Source organism: Rhinoraja longicauda, chromosome 10 (genome assembly GCF_053455715.1).
Source record: "Rhinoraja longicauda isolate Sanriku21f chromosome 10, sRhiLon1.1, whole genome shotgun sequence".
Taxonomy (NCBI): Eukaryota; Metazoa; Chordata; class Chondrichthyes; order Rajiformes; family Arhynchobatidae; genus Rhinoraja; species Rhinoraja longicauda.
The window spans coordinates 37936966-37964224 of NC_135962.1; the positions used below are offsets into that span (position 1 = coordinate 37936966).

General features: G+C 42.9%; 1 protein-coding gene across 3 annotated transcripts in view; it reads left to right on the forward strand.

The window, feature by feature from the left end:
- txndc16 (thioredoxin domain containing 16) overlaps nt 1–27259 on the forward strand; it is an 87203-nt gene that overhangs the window by 41224 nt on the left and 18720 nt on the right. For 2 of the 3 annotated variants that reach the window (XM_078406689.1, XM_078406691.1), the window contains 4 exons: nt 4498–4666; nt 11406–11542; nt 13382–13466; nt 25136–25271. In XM_078406689.1, the coding sequence (XP_078262815.1) occupies nt 4498–4666; nt 11406–11542; nt 13382–13466; nt 25136–25271 (527 nt within the window). The remainder of the gene's footprint in view (nt 1–4497; nt 4667–11405; nt 11543–13381; nt 13467–25135; nt 25272–27259) is intronic. The other variant, XM_078406690.1, reaches the window with a different exon arrangement.

The window sequence follows — 27259 nt, forward strand, 5'->3', positions numbered from 1 at the left end:
TGGTGACATGCACTGCAAATATTTTTATGGATATAACAGTAATATAAAAATAGTTTGTTCACTTCCCGTCAGCTGTCATTTCATGTACGTATCTTCTTATAGATTGATTTCTGCATTTCTCTTAGCCTAAATTCTCTATGTCTTTGTTGGTTAATAAAAACAGGAGTGTGGTCCAATAAAGATGCTACACCAGCAGATGTTTATATAAATACCCCAGTTATTTACAATATATATTAATGATTTGGACGAGGGAATTGAATGCAATATCTCTAAGTTTGCGGATGACACGAAGCTGGGTGGCAGTGTTAGCTGCGAGGAGGATGCTAAGAGGCTGCAGAGTGACTTGGATAGATTAGGAGAGTGGGCAAATGCATGCCAGATGCAATATAATGTGTATAAATGTGAGGTTATCCTGTTTGGCGGCAAGAACAGGAAAGCAGAGTATTACCTGAATGGTGGCCAATTAGGAAAAGGGGAGATGCAACGTGACCTGGGTGTCATGGTGCACCAGTCATTGAAAGCAAGCGTGCAGGTGCAGCAGGCAGTGAAGAAAGCGAATGGTATGTTAGCATTCATAGCAAGAGGATTTGAGTATAGGAGCAGGGAGGTTCTGCTGCAGTTGTACAGGGCCTTGGTGAGACCGCACCTGGAGTATTGTGTACAGTTTTGGTCTCCTAATCTGAGGAAAGACATTCTAGCCTTAGAGGGAGTACAAAGAAGGTTCACCAGATTGATCCCTGGGATGGCAGGACTTTCTTATGAAGAAAGACTGGATAGACTAGGCTTATACTCGCTGGAATTTAGAAGACTGAGGGGGGATCTTATTGAAACATATAAAATTCTTAAGGGGTTGGAGAGGCTAGATGCGGGAAGATTGTTCCTGATGTTGGGGAAATCCAGAACCAGGGGTCACAGCTTAAGGATAAGGGGGAAGTCTTTTAGGACCGAGATGAGAAAACATTTCTTCACACAGAGAGTGGTGAGTCTGTGGAATTCTCTGCCACAGAAGGTAGTTGAGGCCAGTTCATTGGCTATATTTAAGAGGGAGTTAGATGTGGCCCTTGTGGCTAAAGGGATCAGGGGGTATGGAGAGAAGGCAGGTACAGGTTACTGAGCTGGATGATCAGCCATGATCATATTGAATGGCGGTGCAGGCTCGAAGAGCCGAATGGCCTACTCCTGCACCTATTTTCTATGTTTCTATGGTGCTGCAGTGCATTCTGAAGCCAAAATTAAACACTAGGTTTCAACAAAGTATGGAAAATTGATGAAAAATCCAAATAAGGCACACAATTTAACATCACTGGGAAATAGAATATAGTACGGAAACAGGCTTTTCAGTCCACCTTGTCCGTCCTGATCAAGTTGGCATACTGGGCAAGTCCCATTTGTCTGCATTTGACCCATATCCCTCCAATCCTTCCTATCCATATATCTGTCCAAGTGTCTTTTAAAAGTCATAATTGCTTTTGCTTCTACATATATCTTCCTCAGGCAGCTCGTTTCAGATACATACAACCCTCTGAGTGAAAAAAATTGTCCCTGAGGTCCCTCTTAAATCTTTCCCCTCTTACCTTAAGCCTATGCCCTCTAGTCCTATAATCCTTTAGGTTGGGGAAAAAGACTGAGCATTCACTTCATCCATGCCCTCTAGTCAATAGTCAATAGTCGTTTATTTGTCACATACACATAAATGTGTAGTGAAATGAAACATTACCCGCAGTTAAACAATAAGACCAATAAGAATAATCAATAAAAATGCAATAACACATACAATCACAACTAACACCAAACAAAAAGAAACATCCATCACAGTGAGTCTCCTCCAGTCCCTCCTCACTGTGATGGAAGGCCAAAAATGTCTTTTTCTCTTCCCTGCCGTCTTCTCCCGCGGTCGGGCTGTTGGAGTTGCCACGGCAGGGCGGTCGGGGCTCCCAATATTGAAGCCCCCGCTGGATGGTGAAAGGTCCACGGCCTATTCCAGGCTGCGCCAGACGGTGAAAGGTCCGCGGCGGGCCGACCCAAGCCCCGCGATACGGGGCGGGCGAAGACGCTGTCGCTGCCGCTGCCGGTGCTCCCGATGTCGGCCCCCACCCAGGGGCCTGCGGGCTTCGGACGTCCACGCGGCCCGGCCGGAGCCTCCGGAGACCAGTCACAGCCGCTCCCGCAGCATCCGCAGGCAGCCAGCGCCGCAGGTGGTGAGTCCGCGCCGCGGGCTCTGCGAACCAGAGCCCCAGGTGGTCCCAGGTGCATGGCCGGTGGTAGGCCGCAACAGGAACGGAGACACGACACAGAAGCAAGGTCGCGTCTCCGTTCGGGAGAGAGAATTTTACAGTTCCCGTTCCCTCCCACCCCCTCCCCCCCACATAACATACAAACACTACACCATATTAAAACTACAATTCAGACAAAAACAACAAAAAACACAAAAGACAGACGGACTGCAGGCAAGCCGCAGCTGCGACGGCAGCGCTGGCTCCTCCCCGTAAAAACTATGTAAAAACTATGATTTTATACATATCAATAACGTCACACATCAGCCTCCTACGCATCCAAGAAAAATATCCAGGCCTATCCAACCTCTCCCTGTAACTCAAGGCACAAACTCAAATAACATCCTGATGAATCTCCTTTCTACCCTTTTCAGCCTATATAATAAGTGACTTATGTGATCTCCTCTACATAGACATTAGACACATTAATTTGTCATTATAGTGGGTCTAGTAAACAAATGCAATTATATTTGTCCAGCTGTTTTGTGAGATATTGATTAAAATTTTAATTCATCAAGTAAATGTGTAACTAGCTGACTGAGGGTCCAAAACAAAATTAGTGACTAATGTGGCCTTTATTTAAGAAGATCCAAACATGGAAAACATTCCAAAATGGTAAGATGCATCTAAAGATACAGGGAACTTTCTTAAGGTCTCATTGCAGAAAAGCTATGCCCCAATACACACATTGGCAATGTTAAACCCGAGAAATTGTACAGCCAGTTCCGAAATTGTGATAACTCATGAAATCCCTTACAGCTGCACTTGGATAATTGATCCACAAGTGAACGGCTGAGAATGTTGTTGGAAGCTCTGTAAAATCTGTGAGAATTGCCTCCTTAAGAAAATCATGCTGTCATGTCTTTTTGAGATTGCCAAGGTGGATTTATGCAGAATCAAACAGCTGCAGATCCCATGCTTTTCTTTAAAGTGTATTCTCTCTTTAGCCACTCCCTGTTATCTTCCTGGACCTTTCAAAAATAAAATGTCAGGATAAATGGCTGCATTAGTCCATTTGATTGAGGGAACATTCCAAAAGAAAGTTCTGTTTTATGAATCTTGTTATATTTATGTATGCTTCTGAACAATTAACTTTACTTCCATTTGGCATTCAAACCTATCCTTGGCTTTTGAACACTATAAAAAATCTTAACTACTTTCACAGCAACTATGATCTATGTGGACTTCGATTTTGGTTGTACATAGACTTTGGTTTTGGACAATTATGGTTATTACAGATTATTAATTTATTGTTTTATTGATTATTATGTATTTATTTGTGTGTTATTGCATCAACCAGCCTGTTAAGCTGCAGCAAATAAAGCATCTCTTTGTTCCATTGCCGGCACTTACGGCAATTAAAACTTTTGACTCTTGGAGGATCATCATGGTTTCCAAAGTGATGCTGGTTTTAGTGCTTTCATTTTGCACTCCTTATCTCATCATCTTGTACTGCTGAACACTATCACCCCTTTAGATCTGTAACTTTAAAAAAAACAAGTCTGGGCACTGTCTACAAAATCTGCTGTTAAATCACATGGTTGTAAATTGCTATTACCAAAGGGATTTCTCCCATGTAAACTTATCATATCATATCATATATATACAGCCGGAAACAGGCCTTTTCGGCCCACCAAGTCCGCGCCGCCCAGCGATCCCCGTACATTAACACTATCCTACACCCACTAGGGACAATTTTTACCTTTACCCAGCCAATTAACCTACATACCTGTACGTCTTTGGAGTGTGGGAGGAAACCGAAGATCTCGAAGAAAACCCACGCAGGTCACGGGGAGAACGTACAAACTCCTTACAGTGCAGCACCCGTAGTCAGGATCGAACCTGAGTCTCCGGCGCTGCATTCGCTGTAAAGCAGCAACTCTACCGCTGCGCTACCGTGCCGCATCAGATTAACTTGCCACATGAGATTGGCAGCACATTAGATATCTTGATAACAAATTATTTGTATCAGTGCGGCAGGGTGAGTTATATTGCTGCAGGCTATATACATGCTAAAACTGCAGTTCAAATGTGAAGGCTCTCCGATTACGAACCTATGTTTAAATGTAATAAATTTGGGAGTTATCACAATAATGGGAATTTTGTAGAGTTACAAGCATGTGGGTACTTCCAGGATAATAACTCCAGCGTCCAAATGTCCATTTATTAAGGGATATCCTTTTAAATTGATTATTAAAGTCGTTGTGACAATGTTGTTGCACAGATCTTAAGGACCTTTTGCTGGCTCGTGTTAATTGTGGAGATTGGCCACATGTGTGCTCGACTGAGAATGCCACACAGTTGCCTGCAGTAAAACTTTACAGTCTGGGAAAGTACCCTTTATTCTACACTGGAATGTTGGGAGCACAAAGTCTGCTGGAGTTCATTATGCTGTGAGTAAACTGTGCTAAAACGGCTTATTTTCATATAGTTTTCTACTTGTTCTAAATGTGTGAGTGACACTGAGAAAACATTAAATTTTGCCAAATTATTAAACTTTCAACAGTGCAATAGTTCCTTTATTGATATACACCGATCAGCCAAAATATTATGACCACTGACAGTCAAAGTGAATAACATTGATTATCTTGTTACAATGGCACCTCTCAAGGGATGGGATATATTAGGCAGCAAGTGAACAGTCAGTTCTTGAAGTTGATGTGTTGGATGCAGGAGAAATGGGCAGGAGTAAAGACTTGAGCGACTTTGACAAGGGTCAAATCGTTATGGCCAGGCGACTGGGTCAGAGCATCTCTGACACGGCAAGGCTTGTGAAGTGCTCCCGGTCAGCATTGGTCCGAGGAGGGACAAACCACAAACCGGCCACAGGGTGTTGGGCGCCCAAGGTTCATCGATGCGCGAGGACAACGAAGGCTATGCCGTCTGGTCCGAACCGACAGAAGGTCTACTGTGACACACGTCACAGAAAATTTTAATGGTGGTCACGGGAGGAATGTGTCACAATACACAGTGCATCACACCCTGCTGCGTATGGGGCTGCACACGGAGGACCAACAGCATATTAGGCAGGTGGTCATAATGTTTTGGATCATCAGGTCATAATGTCTTGGCCCAAAAGGTCTGTTGTCCTGGGTCGGTAATGTGGGGGTTGGCCTGGTCTGGTGGTGCTGTTAGAATCCTTCACCGCCCGCTATGTGCCACTGTAGGCTGTGTCCCGTTTGTGCGCTCGTCCAACCTCTGCAAGGCTTCCAGCAACGACAGATCCTCATTATCCCCAGGCTGCTGCAAGGAAACTAGCAGTCCGCTCCACCAGTACTCGACCTGCTAGCACTGCAAAATTGGGGTCTTCTTGCCTCCAGCAGCCACCGCTCCACTTCCGTTTGCTGAGGTGGTTCCCGCAGCTGACCTCAAAACATTTCCGAGGGTGGAGGAGGTGAGCTCACAGGCTGCCAACAGGCACCGATCTCCCCTCAGTCTGCCGCCGCATCTTGAAAGTTATAATGTTTTGGTGGGCTTGCTTGCCAACTATGAAGGGAGGGAGGTTGAATCCTGAGGGGCATTTGTGACTCAGTTGTGGTTTTATGATCATGATAACCACCTGCCAGTTACCAACCTTTTTATTATCACAATTCGCCATGGTTGGATTTGAATTTGCTACCTCCACCTGGATAATTTAATACTTAAACCACTAGATGAATACTTCACTTCAACATACTCGTACTGGGTTAAATAATAGCATAAAAAAAATAGAAGCAGGAGTAGGCCATTCAGGCTTTCACATCTGCTCTATCATTAAGTAAGACCTTGTATGTCAGCCCCACTTCCATCCACTATAGTATCCATTGGTTTAGGTTTATTATTGTTATGTCTATTGAGGTACAGTGAAAAGCTTTATTTTGCATGCTACCAATCACCTCAGATTATACGTGTAGGAAAAAACTGCAGATGCTGGTTTAAATCGAAGGTAGACACAAAATGCTGGAGTAAATCGGCAGGACAAGCAGCATCTCTGGAGAGAAGGAATGGGTAACGTTTCAGGTCTGAAGAAGGGTCTCGACCCGAAACATCACCCATTCCTTCTCTCCAGAGATGCTGCTTGTCCCACTGAGTTACTCCAGCATTTTGGTGTCTACTTCAGGTAATACTATACATACAGGAAAGATAGAGAGTGCAGACTATAGTTCTCAGTATTGTAGCACAATTGTTCCATAGACAAAGTCCAACAAGTGCAATTAGGTAGTGGAGAATCAGACTGTACCCTAGCTAATAGAAGAACCATGCAGAAGCCTGATAACAGAGGGGAAGAAGCTGTTCCTGAATCTGGTGGTGTGGACTTTCAAGCTTCTCTATCTTTTGCCTGATGGGAATGGGGAGAAGAAGGAATGGTTGGCGTGACAAAGTACTTTGATTATGTTGGCTGCTTTCCTGAGGCTGTGTGAAATGTAGATGGAGTCAATGGTGGGCAGTCTGGTCTGTGTGATGGACTGAGCGACATCTACAACTCCTGCAATTTCTTGAAGTCTTGGGTAGAGCTGTTCCCAAATCAAAGTATTTCAAATACTGTTGACTCCTACCTCAAATAGACTGAATGACGGAGCCTCCATCATCCTCTTGTAGAGAATTCAAAAGATTCTCTTCTCTGTCTTGAATGGCCAATCCTTTGTTTTGAGACTGTGGCTCTAGCAAGGGCAACATTAACTCTGCATTTATCCTGTCATGCCCCGAGGAAATTTTGCACGTTTCAGTGAGATCATTTATCACTCTTCTAAGATCAAGACAATTTTAGCAAATCTCTTTAGTCTCTTCCACGTAAATTAATACTCCCATCCCAGGAATCAATCTGTTGAACCTTTGTTGTACTCCCTCTTCCTTCGACTGAAAGGCCAGAGCTCTGCACAATATTCCAAAAGCAATTTCACCAATACTATAATTGGAGCAAGATGTTTCTACCCACATCCTTTTGCAATAAAGTCCAACAAACCAATTTCTTTAGCTGCTTGCTGAACCTGAACTCACTTGTTTACATGATACCCAAGTCTCCCTGATCACACACACCTTACACTCTTACTATTTAGAAATTATTTCCTTTTTAACAAAGTGCGTAACCTACAATTTTTCATTTGCCAATTCACTTAACCTGTCTGTCATAAAGCTAAAGCACTCTACACCCCTGCATATTTATCCACTCTATACCATTGCTCCTTAATACCACTGCTACTATACCACTGCATACTTAAGCACTCAATACCACTGCTACTTATCTTTCCATTATCAGCACAATCATCAATATTTCATTGATATTGATTGTAAACAGTTACAGCCCCAGCAGGGATGCTTGCAACACTTCACCAATCAAAGCATCTTAACCTGAAAATAACTAATGTATTCCTATTTTCTGTCTTCTGTCCATTAACCAATCCTCCATCCATGCCAATATGTTACCCCAATATTGTAGCTCCAATTTAGTTCAATAATTGCCTGTGGCAGGCCTTCTGAAAATGCATCACATCCACATTTTCACCCTTACTAATTATGCTAATTACAACTCGAGAAGGCTGCGTATTAACATGGATCGTGTTTCGTAACTTCGCTGCAGAACTTTCTGCTCAGAAGACAATCTTCCAGAAACTCATCTTTGGAATTATAAAACCACTCACCAATTCAAAAAAGACAATGAACTGAGTGCTCATCATTTGTGAAGCACTTAGCGGTCACTCTGATTTATATTAAATAATGATTGAATGTGATGTCTTTTGATGTGCCTTTTCATGGCTTAATAATAATAATAATAATAATAATCCATTTATTTTATATAGCGCCTTATCACATGCTCAAAGCGCTTTACAAAAACAATTAACATAGAAACAAACAGACAAACTATCCTGACGGAAAAGCGGCGAATACACAACGCCAGCGTCCTCTCACGTCAGGGTCCGGCAGTAGACATTAAAAAGCACAAGACACACAGATATAATTTTTTCACACAAAACAGCCATCACAGTGATTGCTCTAGGCATACCCTCACTGTGATGGAAGGCAAAGTCTTATCTCCTCCTCATTCTTCTCCCGTGAATAATTAATGAATAATTAATGAATAATTTAATGACATCAATTTATATTTAAAGTCATTTTTGACGAACTAAAACATTCCATGATCCTCTATAAGAGTATTATCAAATTGATTCCAAGCCGTATATTCGATTTAAAGCTTGACCACAAAGTTAGGTTAATAAGGTTAATCTTAATCAACAGTCAAGAATGTTTAATGGACACATGTACTGGCAACAGAACGATGAAATTCTTACGTTGCAGCTTAATAGGCCATGGATGCAATAACAGTTATAAATGTAATAATCAAGAATACAATAAATTAATAGCAATAATACCAGGTAAGCATAATGGTTTGTTGTTTATTATGGGTTTTTGCAGAATAATATATTTACATATCTGTTGTACTGCTGCTGTTGCAGGTAACAATTTCATTGTTCCATTTCAAGATGTATGACAATAAAAAACTCTTGACTCTTGAGTCTTGGTGCAAAAGAAGTCTGTAGTGTAGCCAGAGGCAAATCCATAGACGATCATAGTTGCTGACATTGGTGTTGTGCAGGTTTCAAGAGCCTGATGGTTCATTAAGAAGGCCGTGAAGAAAGAAAGACGAACGGGATTATGGAGGGAATTCCAGAGCTGAAGGAACAGTGTTGTATTAAAATGTCCCAGGGCACTTACTACAACATGACGAAGAAATCCTGTTCCTGAACCTGGATGTCACAGTTTTTCAGAATCCTATACCTTCTTCTCAATGGCAGGAGGGAAATAAGAGTGTTGGTAGTGTGGTGTGAGTCCTTGATGTTACTGCCTACTTTTTTAAGGTAGCGTCTTCGATAGATCCCTTCGATGGTGGGGAGGTAAGGACTCATGATGGACTAAGCAGTGTTCACCACTTTTGTAATCTCCTTCGTTCCTGGGCATTTGAGTTGCTGAACCAGACCGTGGTGCACCCAGTCAATGTGCTCTCTACTCTGCAGCCGTGAGGTTCAAAAGAGTATGCATCAACATACTGAATTTCCTTAACCTTCTAAGGAAGTAGAGGCATTGATGGGCTTTCTTTATGATTGCATTAATGTGCTGGATCCAGGACATATCTTCAGAGATATGCACGTCGAGGAGCTTGAAGTTGTTGACTCTCTCCACCACTGACCTGTCAATGAAGTCAGGTTTGTGGATCCTCGGCCTTCCACTCGTAAAGTCAACAATCACCTCTTGGTTTAACTGATGTTGAGAGCAAGGTTGTTGTTCTGGCACCTTTCAATCAGACGATCAATCTCCCTCCTTTACTCAGACTCATCATTATCCGTAATTCATCCAACAACACTAGTGTCGACGGCAAATTTTAAGATGGAGTTGGGACTGTGTCCGGCTACACAGTCGTGGGGATAGCGTGAGAAGAGCAGATTGCTGAATGCACAGCCTTGAGGAGCCCACAGCCTTGAGGCGAGAGCATGATCCTGATATCCAGCTGCTAAAATGCTGATGTATTTAAATTATCCCAGCCATTTAAACACTCTTGGGGATGTAATCACAGCAGAAAAATTGCAGATTTGCTTTGTGGATTTGAGATCATTTCAAGAACATTTGTAATTGCTTGAAAGTTTCATGTTCCAGGTCAAATGTGACTCCATCAAACAACTGTTCTTTGTTACTGCCCATTTTTTGCATTTATATCAATTTGCAACATTTTGGAAGCTAAAGTTGACAAATGCTTAGAACAAAACCGAGTTATAGAGTCATAGTGGTGTTCAGCCCAGAAATAGGCTCTTCTGCCCACCTTGTCCATTCCAATCCAGTTGGCACACTGGGGCCGTCCAAGTTTCCTTCAGAAAACAAAGCAATATACAGAATTTCCTTAACCTTCTAAGGAACCTAGTGGTCACATGACTCATGGAGAGGTTTCTCAACATGGTGAAGGAACTTCAAGGATAGTATTGAGAGTCTTGAATCATAGAGTCATAGATCTGTATAGCTTGGTAACAGGCCCTTCTGCTCTCCTTATCTAGGCCAATCACATTGGCATACTGGGTTAATCTCGCTTGCCTGCATTTGGCCAATATCCATCAAAACCCAATGCAAACTATTAGCTATACTAATCCCACTCTGGTCATTCTTTCACCGTGCTCCCATCAGACTCAGGAACAGCTTCTTTCCCTCTGTTATCAACCTCTGTTATCAACCTTCTGAACTGTCCTCCCAGAAGCGAGGTATAGTCTGATTCTCCTTCATTGCAGACATGGGACATTTTCTCTGGATCTGTTACGTTACAATACTGAGAACTATATTCTGCACTTTGGTAACTTTATCTTCACTTGATTGTGTTTATGTGTAGTATTAACTGACTTGATTGGATAGCGCACAACAAAATATTTCACTTTGCCTTGGTACACATGACAATAATAAACCTAAAACTTTAGTTGGTTAAATTATGAAAAACTGGTGAGTTTGGGGGAATGCCTTTCGTTATGGCACTCATTATTTTATTAGGGCGGCACAGTGGCACAGCAGTAGAGTTGCTGCCTTACAGCGCTTTCAGCTGCAGAGGCCCGGGTTCGATCCTGACTACAGGTGCTGTCTATATATTGAGTTTGTACGTTCTCCCCGTGACAGTGTGGGTTTTCTCCGATATCTTCGGTTTCCTCCCACAATCCAAAGATGTAGGTTGATTGGCTTTATATAAATGTAAATTGTCCCCAGGGTGTGTAAGATAGTGTTAAGAGGCCGGGATCGCTGGTTGGTGCCGACTCAATGGGCAGAAGCATCTGCTTCCATGCTGTATCCCTAAACTGACTCAGAAGATATTTCTCAATCACATTCCACCAGAATGTAGCTGGTTACGTTAATCATGGTCTTGTATTCGCAATGAAGCATGTTTTGAAAACTGAATATTGAATAAGACATACAAACTTGTTGCTCATGTAAAACATGGCTAGTGTCTTTCTTGAATAAGTTGAACTAGTGGTTGAGTGTCATTATTTCGTGTTGAGTGTCCATATAGTTTGTCATTATTCCGGCACCTAGGTGGAATGAAATTTTGAGAACACATTTATTTGTAATGTACAAGGTTTTGTGTGCACTGGGAGTTGTTGTTTGATGCTCATCATTTGCTCTTTATTTTAGGAGCAGAATAGTTAATCCTGTCCAGTTAACAACACCAGAAGATGTTGAAGCCTTTCTAAATGGAGAATCGCAAGGTGATCTCAAACCCTATCAGCACCTTTCCGTTGTGGGATTGTTCAATCCAGACATGGAAAAAGGTAAAAAAGTTTTTAAAAATCAGTCTGGAATCAAGAGGGTATTCAAGGATGATGCAGGAAGTGAATTCTGCTTTCTTTTGTAAAACAGTAGAGCACAGGAACAGACCCTTCAGCACACTACGCCTGTGCTGAACATAATGCTATGTTTAACGGATCCTCTGCCTGCACAGAATCCATATATCTCCATTCCCTGCATATCTAGGTGCATGTCTAAAGGCCTCTTAAAACCCACCGTTGTATCTGCCTCAATCACCACTCCTGGCTGTGTGGCTTCTTTAAAATTTGCCCCTTTCACCTTTAAGCTATGTCTTCTAGTCATTGATATTTTCACATTTTCACCCTGGGAAAAGGTTTCTGCCTGTCCATGTCAGCATATGGAAATCGGATTCAACCTACAACTTCCATATAAAGCATGGTCCAAATTCTCTATGACTTCAGTTTAGGATCATATCCCATATGTATTTTGATGACATTAACTTAGTCATTGATCACCCACTGTAATTACATTGCAGTCGCTTTGCTGCCAGCTAAGATTCAGTGATTTTGTTCAGTCTTCAACACAGATGCTGCATTATTGATTGGGAATCCAACGTTGTCTTAGCTATTTGAACCAAATAGTATGTAAAAAAATACTCAAAGCGCTGAAGAAACTCAGCGAGTCAGGCAGCATCTGTGGAGGGAATGGACAGGTGATGTTTTGGGTCGGGACCCCTCTTCAGACCGATTATAGTGTGGGGGGGTTACAGTTCCGTTTAGTTTATTGTCATGTGTACCGAGGTACAGTGAAAAGCTTTTATTGTGTGCTAACCAGCCAGCAGAAAGACAATACATGATTACAATCAAGCCATTCACAGTGTATAGATGCATGATAAAGGAATAGTAGTTCAGGATTGCTTTCAGGTTGCGGTAGGATGGTTCAATTGCCTGATAACAGCTGGGAAGAAATTGTCCCAGAATCTGAAGATGTGCATTTTCACACTGCTCTACCTTTTACCCGATGGGAGAGGGAGTGGCCAGGGTGTGGCATCCTTGATTATGCTGCATCCTTGATTATGCTGCTGGCCTTGCTGAGGCTGCGTGAGGTATAAATGGAGTCAATGGAAGGGGGGTTGGTTTGTATGATGGTCTGGGCTGCGTTCACAATTTGCTGCAATTTCTTGCGGTCTTGGATGGAGCTGTTCCCAAACCAAGTTGTGATACATCCCGATAAAATGTGTTCTGCGGCACATCTCCAGAGGTTGGTGAGGGTTGTTGGGGACATGCCGAATTTCCTAAGCTTTCTTAGGAAGTTGAGGCATTGGTGGAAAAGGTATGAAAACTTTGTGTTCCGTTTGAATCTGAGCAAGGTTTAAAAATCCACATCTATTCTGAAATGATTACCAGCTCCGACTCTGCGGTATTTCCCATTTCCTTCCAACTTCAGACTGGAGGTGCGATAGTGGACCGTTCACAGCTACCGACTTGCCTCTTCAACTTCCACTGCTGCCAACGAGGAAGTCCATCTCTAGTTACTGGTGGGAATTCAGATAGCATTGATAGCCAACTTTTGACTTTGATCAAAAGGCCAGATGGGACCTGATCAAAGTGGGAAGGCAGATTATTCCTTTCACCTGACATAGATTGGCGGAGCCCCATTTATTGAATTGAAGTTTGCAGTGGTCTATTTAGGTTGGATTCCCAATCTGTAGGTTGGCAGCCTCAGCATAAATCATTATGACTAAATCTGAAATCTTTGGTTGTTCACTGGAATCATTTCAACGCCAAACCCAAATTTCCAATGAAAAAAAAATTGGCCACAGGGTAATTGCTATAATTTCCTTTATGCCTTTATTTTTTCAGAGATTGATGCCTTCACTAAAGCAGCTAATTCCCTGAGGGGCAGTGTGATCCCTGGAAGTTATGTCGGAAATGATAATCCATATCTGTAAGTTGTTATGTACCATTGTTTATTCCAGATAAATGAGGCTTGTGGCAATACCTAGATCTATCTATCTATCTATCTATCTATCTATCTATCTATCTATCTATCTATCTATCTATCTATCTATCTATCTATCTATCTATCTATCTATCTATCTTTTTTTTTTTCTTTCTTTCTTTCTTTCTTTCTTTCTTTCTTTCTTTCTTTCTTTCTTTCTTTCTTTCTTTCTTTCTTTCTTTCTTTCTTTCTTTCTTTCTTTCTTTCTTTCTTTCTTTCTTTCTTTCTTTCTTTCTTTCTTTCTTTCTTTCTTTCTTTCTCTCTTTCTCTCTTTCTCTCTTTCTCTCTTTCTCTCTTCTCTTTCTCTCTTTCTCTCTTTCTCTCTTTCTCTCTTTCTCTCTTTCTCTCTTTCTCTCTTTCTCTCTTTCTCTCTTTCTCTCTTTCTCTCTTTCTCTCTTTCTCTCTCTTTCTCTCTTTCTCTCTTTCTCTCTTTCTCCTCTTTTCTCTCTTTCTCTCTCTCTTCTCTCCTTCTCTCCTTCTCTCCTCTCTCTTTCTCTCTCTCTCTCTCTCTCTCTCTCTCTCTCTCTCTCTCTCCTCTCTCTCTCTCTCTCTCTCTCTCTCTCTCTCTCTCTCTCTCTCTCTCTCTCTCTCTTCTCTCTCTCTCTCTCTCTCTCTCTCTTTTTCTCTCTCTCTCTCTTTCTTTTTCTCTCTCTCTCTCTTTCTTTTTCTCTCTCTCTCTCTTTCTTTTTCTCTCTCTCTCTCTTTCTTTTTCTCTCTCTCTCTCTTTCTTTTTCTCTCTCTCTCTCTCTTTCTTTTTCTCTCTCTCTCTCTTTCTTTTTCTCTCTCTCTCTCTTTCTTTTTCTCTCTCTCTCTCTTTCTTTTTCTCTCTCTCTCTCTTTCTTTTTCTCTCTCTCTCTCTTTCTTTTTCTCTCTCTCTCTCTTTCTTTTTCTCTCTCTCTCTCTTTCTTTTTCTCTCTCTCTCTCTTTCTTTTTCTCTCTCTCTCTCTTTCTTTTTCTCTCTCTCTCTCTTTCTTTTTCTCTCTCTCTCTCTTTCTTTTTCTCTCTCTCTCTCTTTCTTTTTCTCTCTCTCTCTCTTTCTTTTTCTCTCTCTCTCTCTTTCTTTTTCTCTCTCTCTCTCTTTCTTTTTCTCTCTCTCTCTCTTTCTTTTTCTCTCTCTCTCTCTTTATCTTTATCTTTATCTTTATCTTTTTTGGGTTTGACCTGAATATACCGTATATCAAGTCAAGTCAAATTTATTTGTCACGTACACATACTCGATGTGCAGTGAAATGAAAGTGGCAATGCCTGCGGGTTATACGTAACAGCGATTGCAGCAAAACGGCCGACCGTGGCACGACGGTTTTCGAAAAGCTTCCAGAAAAGCACTGATTGTTTTGTTATTGCAAGTCAAGTCAAGTCAAGTCAATTATATTTGTATAGCACATTTAAAAACAACCCATGTTGACCAAAGTGCTGCACATCTGATTAGGAAAAAAAAAAAAAAAGAAGGTTATAGTGGTCACTTGACATACACAGATCAGGAGGACGGGCCCAACGGGCACACTTGGAGAGTAAGAGTGGGGCTGGGGGAGGAGAGAATGGGGGGTGTGGGGACGGGCCCAACGGGCCCGCTTTGAACGGGCACACTTGTTCTAGTATACTATTAAAACTCAGATCTTGTTTATATATTTTTTTTGGGTTTGACCTGAATATACAGTATATTTATACGTAACAGCGATTGCAGCAAAACGGCCGACCGTAGCACGACGGTTTTCGCACCGCCTCAATCGCCAATCTCGCGCTCGCTCGGCCGTGATATTTTCATTTAATTTGGTCGCGTGTTTTTTAAGTTACAGAGGTTTTAAAGCGCTGCCCCCCCCCCCTTTTTCAGGGGGGCGCTGCGGTGCAGATTTAGTTTTCAGCTTGTGGCTTGTGACGGCTACATTTGTTTCGAAAGTTTCCAGAAAAGGATTTAGTTTTCAGCTTGTGACGGCTACATTGTTTCGAAAAGCTTCCAAGTAGTCTTTTTTGTTATTGCAAGTCAAGTCAAGTCAGTTTTATTTGTATAGCACATTTAAAAACAACCCACGTTGACCAAAGTGCTGCACATCTGATTAGGAAAAAAAAAAAAAAGAAGGCTATAGTCGTCACTTGACATACACAGATCAGGAGGACGGGCCCAACGGGCACACTTGGAGAGTAAGAGTGGGGCTGGGGGAGGAGAGAATGGGGGGTGTGGGGACGGGCCCAACGGGCCCTCTTTTCTACTATAATACTAAAACTCAGATCTTGTGAATATATATATATATATTTTTTGGGTTTGACATGAATATATCGTATATTTATACGTAACAGCGATTGCAGCAAAACGGCGGACCGTAGCACGACGGTTTTCGCACCGCCTCAATCGCCAATCTCGCGCTCGCTCGGCCGTGATATTTTCATTTAATTTGGTCGCGTGTTTTTTAAGTTACAGAGGTTTTAAAGCGCTGCCCCCCCCCTTTTTCAGGGGGGCGCTGCGGTGCAGATTTAGTTTTCAGCTTGTGGCTTGTGACGGCTACATTTGTTTCGAAAAGTTTCCAGAAAAGGATTTAGTTTTCAGCTTGTGGCTTGTGACGGCTACATTGTTTCGAAAAGCTTCCAGAAAAGCACTGATTGTTTTGTTATTGCAAGTCAAGTCAAGTCAAGTCAATTATATTTGTATAGCACATTTAAAAACAACCCATGTTGACCAAAGTGCTGCACATCTGATTAGGAAAAAAAAAAAAAAAGAAGGTTATAGTGGTCACTTGACATACACAGATCAGGAGGACGGGCCCAACGGGCACACTTGGAGAGTAAGAGTGGGGCTGGGGGAGGAGAGAATGGGGGGTGTGGGGACGGGCCCAACGGGCCCGCTTTGAACGGGCACACTTGTTCTAGTATACTATTAAAACTCAGATCTTGTTTATATATTTTTTTTGGGTTTGACCTGAATATACCGTATATTTATACGTAACAGCGATTGCAGCAAAACGGCCGACCGTAGCACGACGGTTTTCGCACCGCCTCAATCGCCAATCTCGCGCTCGCTCGGCCGTGATATTTTCATTTAATTTGGTCGCGTGTTTTTTAAGTTACAGAGGTTTTAAAGCGCTGCCCCCCCCCTTTTTCAGGGGGGCGCTGCGGTGCAGATTTAGTTTTCAGCTTGTGGCTTGTGACGGCTACATTTGTTTCGAAAGTTTCCAGAAAAGGATTTAGTTTTCAGCTTGTGACGGCTACATTGTTTCGAAAAGCTTCCAAGTAGTCTTTTTTGTTATTGCAAGTCAAGTCAAGTCAGTTTTATTTGTATAGCACATTTAAAAACAACCCACGTTGACCAAAGTGCTGCACATCTGATTAGGAAAAAAAAAAAAAAGAAGGCTATAGTGGTCACTTGACATACACAGATCAGGAGGACGGGCCCAACGGGCACACTTGGAGAGTAAGAGTGGGGCTGGGGGAGGAGAGAATGGGGGGTGTGGGGACGGGCCCAACGGGCCCTCTTTTCTAGTATAATACTAAAACTCAGATCTTGTGTATATTTTTTTTTGTGGTTTGGCCTGATATATTCGTAACAGCGATTGCAGCAAAACGGCGGACCCTAGCACGACGGTTTTCGCACCGCCTCAATCACCAATCTCGCGCTCGCTCGGCCGTGATATTTTCATTTAATTTGGTCGCGTGTTTTTTAAGTTACAGAGGTTTTAAAGCGCTGCCCCCCCCCCCCCCCTTTTTCAGGGGGGCGCTGCGGTGCAGATTTAGTTTTCAGCTTGTGACGGCTACATTGTTTCGAAAAGTTTCCAGAAAAGGATTTAGTTTTCAGCTTGTGGCTTGTGACGGCTACATTGTTTCGAAAAGCTTCCAGAAAAGCACTGATTGTTTTGTTATTGCAAGTCAAGTCAAGTCAAGTCAATTATATTTGTATAGCACATTTAAAAACAACCCATGTTGACCAAAGTGCTGCACATCTGATTAGGAAAAAAAAAAAAAAAGAGGGTTATAGTGGTCACTTGACATACACAGATCAGGAGGACGGGCCCAACGGGCACACTTGGAGAGTAAGAGTGGGGCTGGGGGAGGAGAGAATGGGGGGTGTGGGGACGGGCCCAACGGGCCCGCTTTGAACGGGCACACTTGTTCTAGTATAATACTAAAACTCAGATCTTGTGTACATTTTTTTTTGTGGTTTGGCCTGATATATTCGTAACAGCGATTGCAGCAAAACAGCGGACCCTAGCGCGACGGTTTACGCACCGCCTCAATCGCCAATCTCGCGCTCGCTCGGCCGTGATATTTTCATTTAATTTGGTCGCGTGTTTTTTAAGTTACAGAGGTTTTAAAGCGCTGCCCCCCCCTTTTTCAGGGGGGCGCTGCGGTGCAGATTTAGTTTTCAGCTTGTGGCTTGTGACGGCTACATTGTTTCGAAAAGTTTCCAGAAAAGCACTGATTGTTTTGTTATTGCAAGTCAAGTCAAGTCAAGTCAATTATATTTGTATAGCACATTTAAAAACAACCCATGTTGACCAACGTGCTGCACATCTGATTAGGAAAAAAAATACACAGATCAGGAGGACGGGCCCAACGGGCACACTTGGAGAGTAAGAGTGGGGCTGGGGGAGGAGAGAATGGGGGGTGTGGGGACGGGCCCAACGGGCCCGCTTTGCTAGTTTAAGATATATCTCTGATCAGCCACACCTAACATTTTAATTTGTGTTCAAATTTTGTAATCAATTGTGTTCTGAGAAATGGGCTAATGTTTTGTAACCATTTAAAATGTCAAATGTTCCTGGGTGTATGCATTAAGGTATCTGGCTTATTAAACCCAACAGTTTGCCATTCTACAACACATTTTATTTTGCAAAATCTCTCAGGAAACATGAATATATGTGAGAAATTGTTAATTTTATGTATATAAGAGCCGAGGTTCGTGTAACCTTGCAAGTTGCATGCAGGTGCTGCTGTGTTTCTTCTCCACAGTTGCCAACCAGTGCAGTGGTTGAGAAGAAAGGCTTTATATTGTATGGTTTATTAATGATGGCATTTCATCGTTTTTGGGAGCAACGTTTGCTCCTTGTTCTTTTTTTTGATGTTTGATCTAGATCAGGATTGGCCAAGAAAGTGATGCAGAACTTTCCTCTCAGTTCTGTTTCAGCCAAGGAATTGATGGTTTAGTCAAATGAGACGTGGAAGCCCATGAGGTTTTACAATGACAGGACAAGCTGGGGTGGCACAGTGGCTCAGCGATAGAACTCGGTGGGCCAGAGGGCCTGTTTCTCTGCAGCGTCTATAATTAAAAGGGGACCTTGTGTAATATATCATGTTTGCAGATGATACAAAGTAGGACGTCAATATGGCTTGTGAGGAAGATGGCAGAGAGATTTCAGGAGAATATAGACAGGCTAAGTAAATGAGCAAAAACATGACAGGTGGACAATGTGGAGAAATGTGAAAACATCTACATGGGTTAAAAAAAAGAAAGACAGAGTGCTTTATTAATGATGAGGGAATGAAAGGCATTGAGGTTCAGAGGAACTTAGAGTAACCTTGTACACGAATAACAGAACATGAACACAAGAGCACAGCAATCATCGGTACAGGTAAATGGTTGTGTTCTTTGCTGTAAGTGGGTTTGAATTAAAAAACAAAGATGAAAATGACAACACAAGTACATGGAGTGGTAAAGAAGATATTATTGCCAACTTGCTTTCGACTGTTGGAGTATTAAGTATAAACGTTGGTAAGCCACATTGCAGGTGTATGAAACTTTGCTTAAACCACATTTGAAGTATTGTGTTCTGGCTATCACATTACAGGAATGACTTGAAGGCTTTGGAGAGGGTGCAAAATTTTCAATGTTCATTGAGTACAAAAGAAGGGTGTATCACTCTTAACTGGACAATTAAATAAAATCTGGAGGAGCTTTATTTAAACATTTCTAGCTACCCATGAAGTAGCTGTAGACCATTCACGTCCTCTTCCATCATTCACTCAAATGATGGCTGATCATTATCTCAATTCTCTTGTGCCTTTGTACTTTGTTCAGTGTTATATTTATTGATACTTTTCTTGCATATACGTGCATGGGTCTGGGCAAAATAGTGGGGTTAAGACTAAGAGAGGAAATCAGTGAAAGGACTTACTGGGGTTTGGTTGGTCATAGGAAGATTAGTATGAAGTACTAAACCCTGCCTCACTGGACTCGCATCAATTTGCATACAGGGCAAACAGATCCACAGAGGACGCCATCTCTCTGGCTCTTCACACAGTCCTGACTCACCTGGAGAGACAGGGCACGTGCGCGAGGATGCTATTCATAGCCTAAAGCTCTGCCTTCAACACGGTCATCCCCACCAAGCTCAACACCAAACTCCACCAGCTAGGCCTCAGCTCGTCGTTGTGCGACTGGATCCTGAATTTCCTGACGGAGCGACCGCAGGCAGTGAGACTGGGCCCGCACCTGTCCTCCACTATCACCCTGAGTACCGGCACACTACAGGGCTGTGTATTGTGCCCCATGCTCTACTTCCTCTTCACACACGACTGTGTTCCTGCATTCACCACCAACACCATTGTTAAGTTTGCAGTCGACACAACGGTGATCGGGCTGATCACCATCGGTGATGAAACACACTACAGAGCGGAGGTGCAGAACCTGGCGGACTGGTGCTCAGATAACAACCTGTCCCTAAACACCTCTAAGACCAAGGAGCTGATCATCAACTTCAGGAGGTCACATAATGGGGAATACACCCCGATCTTTATCAACGAGGATAGTGTGGAGAAAGTGACCAGCTTCAGGTTTCTGGGCACACACATTTCGGAGGACCTCACATGGTCCACAAACACCACTGCGCTGGTCAAGAAGGCACAGCAACGACTATTTTTCCTGAGAACACTGAAAAAGTCTGGTCTGCCCCAACAGCTGCTGACGACCTTCTACCGCTGCACCACAGAGAGCATCCTAACGCATGGCATCTCTGTGTGGTATCTCAGCTGCACGGGAGGCGAAGAGGAGAGCTCTTCAGCGGGTAGTCTACAGAGCTCAGAAGGTTATCGGGATGCAGCTTCCAGCCTTGGAGGGCATCTATAATACACGATGCCTCAGCAAAGCCACCAGCATTCATAAAGACTCCTCACACCATTGCAATAGTCTGTTCGAACTTCTACCATCCGGAAGACGTTACAAGGCCTTCTACGCCTGCACCTCCAGACTTAGGAACAGCTTCATCCCCAGGGCTATAGCTGCTCTGAACCGGTCCGGCTGAGTGCGCTTCCCATGAACTGTCTCCTTCAGATGGTCATGTCACACATCGACCCGGCACAGACCTATTTGCACTTTATACTGTTTTAACTGTTCCAAATTTTGTTTCTCTGGGCTGTCTAAATTCCTGTTGATTAGCTAATTAATTTATTGCATCAAATGGAAGTCGCATTCCCAATCTCGTTGTACCCCTGTACAATGACAATAAAGATATATTGTATTGTATTGTAAGTGTGTCAGCAATTGTTGTTGTTCGTCCTTCGGGTTCGAAGATGACCATGACTTCACTTTCAGTTGGAGGATTGGTGACTGTGGGTCCGGAAGTGACTGGTGAGGCCAATCCGAGCCCGGAAGGCACGCTCACACGTAGGACACAAGTAGATGGGTGCTGCAGTGGAAGTGGAGGTAGCCCGGGCCTTGCGCGCGGTGCGTTTCCTCTGGGCCTCTGCAGTGCGTCTGTTCTCTGCTGCACGGGCTCCTGTGGTGAGCTTGCTACGCCAGGTTGGACGGTCCAGAGCAAGAAACTCCCAAGTGCTGAGGTTGATGTCCAAGTCTGTGAGGGACACTTTGAGGCAGTCCTTAAACCGTTTCTTCTGTCCTACTGAGCGCTTGCCCTGACACAGTTCTCCATACAGAAGCTGTTTTGGCAGTCGACTCTCGGGCATTCTGATGACATGGCCTGCCCATCTGGCTTGGGCTTTCCGTAGGAGGGTGTGGACGCTGGGGATTCCGGCCCGTTCCAAGACCTCTGTGTCGGGAATTTTGTCCTGCCACCTGATGTGAAGGAGTCTGTGTAGGCAGCTCAAGTGAAAGTGGTTGAGCTGTTTGGCATGTCTGCTGTAGACAGCCCAGGTCTCACTGGCATAGAGAAGAGTGGTGAGTACCACTGCACGGCAGACCTTCAGCTTGGTGGTAAGGCTGAGTCCTCTCCACTCCCAAACATTCTCATGGAGTCGCCCAAGGACAGCGCTGGCCTTGGCAATCCTGTTGTTGACCTCAGCGTCAATATTCACCACTCACGAGAGTGTACTGCCCAGATAGGTAAAGCTGTCGACTGTCTGATATATTGTATTGTATTGTAAGTGTGTCAGCAATTAGGGGTGGGGTCATTGGGAGGAAAGGGTTACGTTAGGATGAGCAACGTGAAGGGTTCCAGCAGTCAAAATAGTGGATTTGGTCAATGATCAGGGAAGGGCTGGGGGTTCAAGTGTGGGGCCTTTGTTGGAGGATAGGAACATCAGGTCATGTGATAGGAGCAGAATTAGGCCATTCGGCCCATCAAGTCTACTCCGCCATTCATTCAGTCATCTCCCTTCTAACCCCAGGATCAGGATCTGGGAGTCTGACTAGTCGGGAGTGTGAGGTTTCTGGATGGGAGGTGGGGTAATGGAAGGAAGGACAGAAGGTATGTATGAAACTTAGTGTGGTCCCAGTCTGGTGCTGAACAGCAAAAGGTCAATTGTACTGGGATGTGATGTGGTCATTTGATGCATTCGGATGCTGAAATTGAATCTGATTCATAAACTGAAGGGAACAGAACATTTCCAAAATGACCTGGGAATGATCTTTATCATATTTCATTATTTACAAATTGTATTTTCAATTGATCAGCATTGAAAAAAACTGCTGTTTAATTGGATTTCCAGGCTAAAAAAATGTGCAAATATATAGTCCAAGGTAATGTGCAAAACAAAATATGTTTTTTCATGAAATTTCTGTTCAATGAACCCTGGTCTGACTTCAAGTGGTGACACCACAATGGCGCAGCTGGTTGAGTTGCTGCTTCACAGCTCCAAAGACCCGGATTCGATCCTGACCTTGGGTGCTGATAGTGTGGAGTTGGCACTTTCTCCCTGTGACCACGTGGGTTTCCACTGGGCGCTCCGGTTTCCTTCCACATCCGAAGAACGTGCGGGTTTGTAATTGGCCTCTGTAAATTGCCCCTAGTATTTAGGGAGTGGATGGAAAAGCGGGATAATGTGGAAATAGTGTGAACGGGTGATCGATGGTCACTGTGGACCTGGTGGGTTGAAGGGCCTGTTTCCATGCCGTCTCCGTCCATCCCTCTCCTCCACAGCTGCAGAAACCCTCATCCACGCCTTCATCACCTCCCGTCTGGACTACTGCAACAGCCTCCTCTATGGCGCACCCTCAAAAATCATCAGTAAACTTCAATACATTCAAAACTCCGCTGCCCGTCTACTCACCCACACCCCGATCCGTGACCATATCACCCCCGTCCTTTACAAACTCCACTGGCTCCCCATCCCCCAGAGAATCCAGTACAAAATCCTCCTCATAACCTACAAAGCCCTCCATAACCTGGCCCCATCCTACCTGACCGACCTCCTCCACAGGCACACTCCCACCTGCACCCTCCGCTCTGCTGCTGCAAATCTACTATCCCCCCACATTCGGACCAAACTCAGATCCTGGGGGGACAGGGCTTTCTCCATCGCTGCTCCCACCCTATGGAACTCACTACCCCAAACCGTTAGAGACTCCTCCACACTCACCACATTCAAAACATCGCTGAAGTCTCACCCGTTCAGTACTGCCTTCAACCACTGAAGGTCACCTCACCTTCTGTCTCCTTTCTCTGTTCGTTTACTTATTTACTTATTTATCTATTCATTTCCCTATGTTCTCTAAATCTCTGTAAAGCGTCTTTGAGTATATGAAAAGCGCTATATAAATAAAATGCATTATTATTATTATTATTAAAAGTGTGGTTGTTACATGCTTTGAATTGTGTTTTCTCGATCAATTATCACATGCCAAGGCCACGTTTTTACCCTCTGACCCAAGGATTGGGCTGTTTTAATATAAATTTGAATAAAAATTGATAAAGGATGAAAGCAATCAAAAATTAATTATTGAAAATCAGGACATCAGTATCTGGGAGGCAATGGACCAGTTCAGCTGCCATATTCCGATCCCCTAATCTCTGAGGAGTAATAGATAAAGGGTCAAAGCAAACAAAATATCCTAGAGTATATTTTGTATTTGCCATTATAGGTTGGTATTTTGTTAACTTATCTGCGTAATGAAACTATAAACTTTGAAGATAGAACAACGGAAACTGTTCCCTTCAAGTTGTCTATCACTGAAAAATCAGTAACAAAGATGTCTTTTAAAACTCATTTTTCTCACACACCTTGACCCATGAATTGTTAGTATTTGGTACCCAGCCTGAAAAAATAGACAAAACAGTTATTGTTGAAGATGTAACTACCTGATGTGTGCCTTAAGATTACTTTGTGTGGTTTTAAATGTATTCACTGAAATTGAACTAGATTGAATAGCGTTGAAGTAATATTTTGTATTTATTTCATTTGATTACTTTCACATATCTTGCCTTTTACTAATCCCTGGCCTTAGTCTTACCTTGGCGCAGAAGTCCTGGGAGGCAGCACTCAGGGGATTAGATAGTGTCAAAATCTATCTGGAATCGGTTTGTTATTCCATAGCTGGTATTTTTGGCAGACAGAGAAAGTGATGCGGTAACATTCGGGGCAGGATGTGGCCAAGGAAAGCACAGTGTAGTTCACAGCAGAGATGCCGGGTTAGAGCTCTGTGTTATTTTTGCCTGGCAGTAATGGGACATTGGAATGCAATCTAGCTCTTGTTCCAGTGAACCCATGTTGTGTTTGCTCCCTGGCCAAGCCGATCAGAACCATGTTAAATTGTGCTATAGCCTGTACATTATTGTATGTCCTGCATGTATTAAAATCAATATTTCTAAAATCAGTATACAAGGCTATCTGTTTTTACTAACACTTATCTGAAACATAGTGCACCCAAGACACACATCTTCTATGGACTGTGTCTTTGGTTGCACTATGCACTTCAGTTTTGCTCTATTATGACCACCTAGTATCAAGGTTATTATTTGTTGCATTAGTATATTTTTTTATCTTTGTGTTATTGCATGTATGAGCCTGTAAAGTTGCAGTAAGTAAGAATTCACATTGTTCCATTGCTGATGCAGTTTGCAATTAAACGCTCTTAACTCTTGAAATTGTGGCCAATAATTTGCCTGCAGCATATGGCATATTTCACAAAGAATGATTTTAAAGATTCTCTTCCAACTAAGTCAAATAACATATTTATGTTCATTAGCTAACAATTCATTGTGTTATGCGTCTGAATGAGTTTTGTAAAATATAGTGATCAAAATGGGATGAAATGTGCAAATTATATATATGAATAAATCTGTAGGCAGATTATTACATTAATGCACCTTTATTGCAAATATAAAATGCAACATGAAATCTTCCAGAAAACAAAATGGTGGTTCTAGTTTAAAAAATAGTCCTTTCAAAAACTGCATTTGTTCACTAAATGGTACATTATCTTAATTCTTGACTTTAATTGTTGGATTTTCATCCAGCTCCCAGCGGTTTGGTGTGGCACCACCAGCTCTTGTGTTTGCCAAGCAAGAAAAGTCTCACCTAGGTGTTCCGCTTGAGGAATCTAACACTGACGTTATTGTATCTGCAATCAGAAGTTCCATGTTGGAAGCGTTTGTAAGTATTGGTGAAAGTTAACATTTGAACAGGTTAATATATATTCCGGTATTTTCCTTATTCTCAGTGTGACACATATTTGTGAACTGAGTTCTTGGTAAGCACTATGATAGTCACTATTCAACTGATTATATAGTTTAGTTTGAAATGTAATTTAATACATCCGTTTGGTTCCGTTGGTAAATCTTACATTTTGCAGCAAAACAATAAACTGCATTTATGTTTTTCCTATTTACATCCTCGACATGTCTCCAAATGTTTTACAAGATGGCTGTGGAGACCAAGTCAATGGATATTTTTAAGGCAGAGATTGATAGATTTGTCACCCATTCCTTCTCGACCGAGATGCTGCCTGACCCGTTGAGTTACTCCAGCATTTTGTATCTACCTGTGATAGATTCTTGAATAATACGGGTGTCGGGGGTTATGGGGAGAAGGCAGGAGAATGGGATTGAGAAGGAAAGTAGCGCAGCGGTAGAGTTGCTGCTTTACAGCGAATGCAGCGCCGGAGACTCAGGTTCGATCCTGACTACGGGTGCTGCACTGTAAGGAGTTTGTACGTTCTCCCCGTGACCTGCGTGGGTTTTCTCCGAGATCTTCGGTTTCCTCCCACACTCCAAAGACGTACAGGTATGTAGGTTAATTGGCGGGTAAAATGTAAAAAAAATAAAAATTGTCCCTAGTGGGTGTAGGATAGTGTTAGTGTGCGGGGATCACTGGGCGGCACGGACTTGGAGGGCCGAAAAGGCCTGTTTCCGGCTGTATGTATATGATATGATATGATATGAAAGGTAGATCAGCTATGATTGAATGGCAGAGTAGACTTGACGGGCTGAATGGCCTAATTATGCTCCTAACACTTGTGAACTGATGACCAAGTGCTGAGTTGTGCTGTCATTGTTATGTAGTGAAGCATCCAGTTGGCACATTATGTTCCCACATTAGCAATGAATGGATAATCAGACAAACTATTTTGGTGATATTAAACAAAATTCAAGGTTTAAGATGAATACAGTGGGTCAGACAGCATCTGGGGATTGAATAGACAGATGATCTTTGAGGAGCCTTCTTCGCACGTCTGAATCTGCAAAAGAGTCCTGACCCCAAACGTCGCCTGTCCATTCCGTCTGCAAACGCTGCCTGAACCACTGACGTCTTCCAGCACTTTGTGTTTTTGCTCAAAATTTCAACAGCTGGAGTACCTTGTGTCTCTGTTTTTGTCATATTGTCTGATTAAGGAATTCTTGCCAAAAGACAAGGAAAGTGTTTACCTTTGCAGTAATAAGGCAAAGAAAGATGCTTAATTTAACAAATGTTTCTTTATTTACCAAACAATTTCTTTATTTCTCATTGTAATTTATTTTCTGTTCTACTGATTATATGCTCATATATGCACTTGTAAAATGCTTTAATTCTTGAGTTTGCTCGCACTCTAGTGCCAGTAATCTACATATGTCAATCCCAGTGAATTTGGCAGTCAAATTACAGTTGACTTAAAACCCTACCTCCTCTAATTAACTGTTATGGAGTCATACAGTACAGAAACAACCCTTTGACCCTACTTGCCCATGCCGACCAAGATGCCCCATCTATGCTAGTCCCACCTGCCCACATTTGGTTCATATCCCACTAAACCTTTCCTGTCCACCGTTGAACAGAGGGAATTGAAATCTACAGTAAGCCCTTGTTATTATGGACCTGTTTGTAATGGATTTCAATTATAATGGACCGACCTTCAGCGACAGGCCTGCCTGCCGACGCCACCCACGGCCGCACCACCACTTAATGACTACGTAAAGACTCTACTAATCCTCGCCTCTCCTCCAGCCACCAGTAGATGGGGCTGTAAACTCTCCTTGATTCCAAGCCCCGTTCCAGACCGTGAGCCTGAAGAAGGGTCTTGACCCAAAACATCACTTATCCATGTTCAGCAGAGATGCTGCCTGACCTGTTGAGTTATTGCAGCACTTTGTGTCTTTTTGTGTATT